Source organism: Lutjanus erythropterus, chromosome 3, assembly GCF_056507025.1.
Source record: "Lutjanus erythropterus isolate fLutEry1 chromosome 3, fLutEry1.hap2, whole genome shotgun sequence".
Classification (NCBI taxonomy): Eukaryota; Metazoa; Chordata; class Actinopteri; order Lutjaniformes; family Lutjanidae; genus Lutjanus; species Lutjanus erythropterus.
Window position 1 is genome coordinate 9394037 of NC_139319.1, and position 5217 is coordinate 9399253.

At 38.2% G+C, this 5217-nt stretch overlaps 1 protein-coding gene across 1 annotated transcript; it reads left to right on the forward strand.

Annotated features, from left to right (window-relative positions):
* Positions 1 to 398: 398 nt before the first annotated feature.
* On the forward strand, positions 399 to 3307 carry LOC146329644 (uncharacterized). Its single transcript, XM_084714908.1, has 2 exons — positions 399 to 1596; positions 1876 to 3307. Exons 1-2 carry the CDS (start codon positions 1425 to 1427, stop codon positions 2910 to 2912), a joined length of 1209 nt encoding a protein of 402 aa, XP_084571034.1. The 5' UTR covers positions 399 to 1424; the 3' UTR covers positions 2913 to 3307.
* The last annotated feature ends 1910 nt before the right edge of the window (positions 3308 to 5217 follow it).

The following is a 5217-nucleotide window of genomic DNA, read 5'->3' on the forward strand; positions in this document are numbered from 1 at the left end:
TCGAGTGGCGTGTCTTCTGTTTTCTTCCGTTGGGTGTTGCACTGTTAATGTTCCGACCGGGGAATTTATCAGGTTGTTCGGTTCCGACTGCCTTCGTTGCAGAAATGTGACAGGTTATGTCTCCTGTTTTATTACACAGTTACTAAATGAAAACCTTGCCTTTAAATATGTTACCAACATTTTGCTTAATTAAGGTTCTTAATTTAGGTCTATTTTAAAAATATAATTCCCGAAATGGACACACGTTTTCAAGCAAATGAGGACAAAAAAATGAAAAACACACCGGATTTGAATAAAAGCCCATCAATTGAAAGCGGAACGAAGCTCCCGAAGTTCCACTGTCGGAACGTCACAGCGTGACACTCAGCGGAAGTGATGTTACTCGCGCTTGATTAACCGAAAGACAGAACGCCGCTAATGTTTTCATTTGCAAATTTATGATAATGTCTTGAAGGAGGAGGAAGAAGAGTTTATTTAAGCAAACCATCGTCAAGTATCGATCGCTGCTGGATATTGTTTGGAAACCTGAAGTGATGGTGCACAGGATAGGTGTGTGCAACTGAATTATTTTTAATAACACAAAACAGATGAAGTCAAACAAGGAGAAAAACACTGCCCCTCAAAAGTAAAGCACCGATTTAAAAAAGTACTACACGACTTTAAATCACGACATCAAATCATAGGTGAACAAATATTGACCTTTAATCTATAAAGTTCAATCATGAGGCAACACGAGTCAAAGTTTCGGTCAAATTGTGTACAGAACTAAAATACTGTATGGATGAGAGGAACCCATGATGCTTGTTTCCCCTTTTAGATGAAAACACCCACTTTAATAAAGACATTAAATATGAAAACCATATTACTTTTTAATTATTTGTACATTTTGTATGTCATAATATAGCATGGCGATGATGTTCAAAACGTGTCCAATTTAGAAATTACATTTCACACACCACGGACCTAAACTAAACAACTGCAAACTTTTTCGGAGTAACTAGAATTCCATGTTTATTGAGAAATTCTGTCAGCAATGAAAGTCAGTTTTCATTTGGTAATTATGTAATCAATAAAATATAATTTTAACCCGGCTGGAGTAAACAATAAACGATGATTTATTTTTTAAATCTAAACTATGTGGAGAAAAGAATCTAACTTAACCAAATAACACCTGTTTATGGTGGTTCAATTGATTAACAGGAAACATATTTAAATTAAAATTACAATGCAGGAGACAGAAATATGAGAAACAGAACAAAACATAATTCATTCTACGGTCGGAGCATTTAGGGTGTAACACCCAGCGGAAGTAAACAGAAAACACGCCACATTCGCGCCACTTGAATGGATGCCTTGAATTAACTCCAAAACCTCTTAAGTCTATCCGTAAAACTTCGAGGTACCTTCATTGCAAATCTGTAACGATGTCTTCAGTTGAGTGTTTGAGAGAGTTTGTCAACGAGCGACTAACTGCTGCTGCTGAAGAAATATTCAGAGTTTTTAAACAAACGGTCGTCGAGTACGAAGAAGAGATCGATCGTCAGCGCAGACTGCTGGATATCATCTGGAAACCTGAAATAACATTACACAGGATCGGTATGTACAACTGAATTATTATCATAACATAAAGGAGATTCATTTGTTTACAATCCATATTAATTATTAGTATTATACAATACTAATTACTTATTATTTATTTACAGATAGAATTCTAGCAGAGATAAAAGTAGTATTACTATAAATGTTTCTTTTCATGTATGTAGGGCTCCAAGTAATAATTATTTTATCGATGAATCTGTCCTTTACTTTCTCTATTAACCAAGTAGTTGTTTGCTCCATAAAAGAAGTTGGCTATTCCTCCCTTTGTCTCTGCAGAGCTCCCACAGCAACATGTGTGTAAAGAGAAGGAGGTTCTCACTGACCAGCCGCTCGCTAACCAGGAGAGGAACTCTTGTCTGGACCAAGAGGAGCCAGAGCCTCCACAGGTTAAAGAGGAACTACCCCCCAGTCAGAAAGGAGGGCAGCATGAACTGAAGCAGGAGACTGACGGCTCTATGTTGACTCCTGTTGATGAGGAAAGTGTCCACAGTGAAGATCAGACTCTGTACATCGAACCTGATAAAACTCAAAGTGCAGCAGAGAAAAACTCTACGGTCAACGTACCAGTTATAACCTCTGTGGTATCAGTCTCTCGTGTAGCCAAGCGTCGAGCTCAGAGAGTAGTCAAGCACAGAGACTCAAGATCAACTAGAAATGAAGAACCAGAAGAACCAAATACCACTGGGTCAAAGGTTCACTGTAAAAATCGCAAACGTAAAAAGTCTTTCAAATGTGACACGTGTGGGAAAGTTTTTCAGTATAAGTTCCAGTTTTATTCACACATGCGAGGCCACAAAGGCGAGAGACTGTATTCTTGCGACACCTGTGGGGAAACGTTCAGTGATGCAAATACTTTGAACTATCATATGGCAGGCCACACAGGTCCGAAGCTACATACGTGCAAAACGTGTGGCAAATCTTTCAACTTCAAGTATGTTTTAAAAAGGCATATGAGAGTCCACGCAGGTGAGAAGCCGTACTCCTGCAGCTCATGTAAGTTAAGATTCACTTACCCGTCAGATTTGAGAAGGCATTTGAGAATCCACACAGGGGAGAGGCCGTTTTCCTGCAACATATGTGAGAAGAGATTCACTCGGATGTCAGATGTGAAAAGGCACACAAGCACCCACACAAAGGAGCAGCCATATACTTGCATTACGTGTGGGAAAAAATTCAAAGCGACTACTAGCTTGGTAGTCCACACGCAAAGAGCCCACACTGGTATGAAGCGATACATATGTGAAACCTGTGGGAAAAAATACCGTGATGTGGCTTGTTGGAAAAGGCATGTAACATTAAACTTATGCAAGTAGACTAGTATTTCACTCATTATTGAGACAGGCCCAAAATAGAGCCACAAAGATTCATCATTTGTTATTTGATTACTAATAAATTGACAACAATTTTGACTGTCAATTAATTGGTCAACATTCTGATTTTATCTTCTTAAACGCGAATATCTTCCAAGCCAAAGCATCTGTCTCGACAACCTAGGATAACTCTCAACTGTTAAATATCCAGGGGCGTCCTGGTAGCTCAGTTGGTAGAGTGTGCAGCCCCATGTACTGAGGTTGAGTCCTCTGCAGCAGCAGCTGTGTCTTTGATTCCAGCCTGTGGCCCTTTGCTGCACACTGTCCTCCGTCTGTCTTGCCTCCTTTGCTGTCCTATCACATGAAGGCATGAAAAAGGCCCAAAAACAACAATTAAATTAGAGCCAAGAGGAGACACAGAGGTCAAGTTTTTGTTTTGTTTTTTCTCAGACCATTTGAATTACATTGTGCTGAAAAGTTATTATGGAACTTTTGTCCAGTGATGTCAAAAATAAACTGTCTAACCCTGCTTTAAATGTGAACTTGCCTTCTTTTTGCATTTTTTTTTTTTTTTTTTAACATTTCTTTCATCTCTAAAGACATATCATGGTTATTTTACGATTTATAACAGTAAATATATTACAGATTTGTCCTTTAAAGTATGATTTGATATTGTCTGGTAGTTTGTTGTTGCTTCTTTCAAGTGCAGCAGTAACTGCAGCAACTTTACAACAACTTTATTTTGTTCCCTGAGGGCACTTAGTTTTACAGCAAGGCAAAATTCAACACATAAAAGAACATAAACACACCGTGCAGCTAGAGGAGATCTTTCAGTCTAGTGCAGATTTCTGCCAGGCAACCTGAATTTTTTGGGGGGGATGTAACCTTTGTAATCAATAGTATTTTGATGTAATAATCTCTACAGCACTGCTACTATTATATTTGACATTTGTGTGAAATGTTGTCCTAATTAGTGTATAAATTTGTTATTTCCAACAATGTGTTTTTGAAGTCACAGTGACCTTTGACCACCAAATTCTACTCACCATCTGCCCCCTACAGGTGAAAGGTTGGCAAAAGGAATATGGGAGCAAATTGCTTGGCCAGCTGATAGAAAAACAGCTTCAGGAGTTAGTTTTGCTGTTCTTTTTGCGAAGGCCTGTTTTATTTTGTGCTTGAGTTTTTTTTTTTTTGGTTCCACAGAACAAACCAATGCAAACAACTGACTGCCTGAATGGACACAGACCAAAAAGAAAATCAAGAACAAGTACCTACATGTTTCCCGTACATTTTGTGACTGATTGGAAAAAATAAAGAAAAGGTCATGACACAGTCAGTGAATGAAACCTTTATTGCCCCTAATGGAATTTGTTTTGTACAACAGGCACTAAAGGACATCAATAACCGTACATGACAGCACATAATGTAACATAAAACATAAGCATCATTTTTTTAAAAAAGCACCATTTTGAGAAATTCACAAAGAATTGGTCTTCAACAGGGGATCCACAAACCTTAGAGGGATTTTTAGAGTTACTGCGGGGGGTTACACAATAACATGAATGCACCATATTATTAACAAAGATAAATCATCCAATTCGTAAAGAAAACCCAAAACATTTATCTTGTACAACACTGACAAAAGCTGCCTAACATACCAGGTCCATCCTATCCATAATAGTAAACTAGCTAGCTGCATATTATGGAAACATATTGTCCAGATAGCTATATTATTATTATCCTAAATGTACAAACACTTGGGCTGGCACAATTTGTCAACATCATTTATTATGAAAATACATCAATTTGCATACTGTCAAAGCACGGACTCACCCAGAGAACAAGCTGCAGCTAACAAACCTCGCCCGCGAGTATTTTAGACAGACACACAACAGTATGGTTCTCTATAGGCTCCGCAAATTGGACATGTCTTAACGCAGCAGTACAGCTTCTCTGCACGCTTTGTCAATGATCATTAATCATTGACTGATAATAAATGTGGGGTCGGGGGGTGGTGGGGGGGGGGGGGTGGGGGTGTTACCTTTTTTTGGCTTCTTGAAGGGGGGTATGCCAGAAAAAATTTGGGAACCACTGCATTAAATAAATCTATAGGCATGAACATTTTAATTTTTAGGTCAAGTGCTAGAGAGGGCTGACACAGTTATTCTACTTATTCTGTGTGTCAAGAAGGTGCAAAATTCTCTATAACTGAATTGTCTTCTTAATATTTATTATCTATATTAATATTTTGCTTTGAAGTACAAAGCCACTTGCCTGTATGTGACCTTATATGTTTTTTTCAATGTTT

What these genes read in the sequence shown, in the direction of transcription:
- LOC146329644 (XM_084714908.1), top strand. Translation starts at nt 1,425, where the DNA reads ATGTCTTCAGTTGAGTGTTTGAGAGAGTTTGTCAACGAGCGACTAACT. An exon ending in AATAACATTACACAGGATCG is followed by an intron (nt 1,597 to 1,875) that starts GTATGTACAACT and finishes TTGTCTCTGCAG; the next exon opens with AGCTCCCACAGCAACATGTG.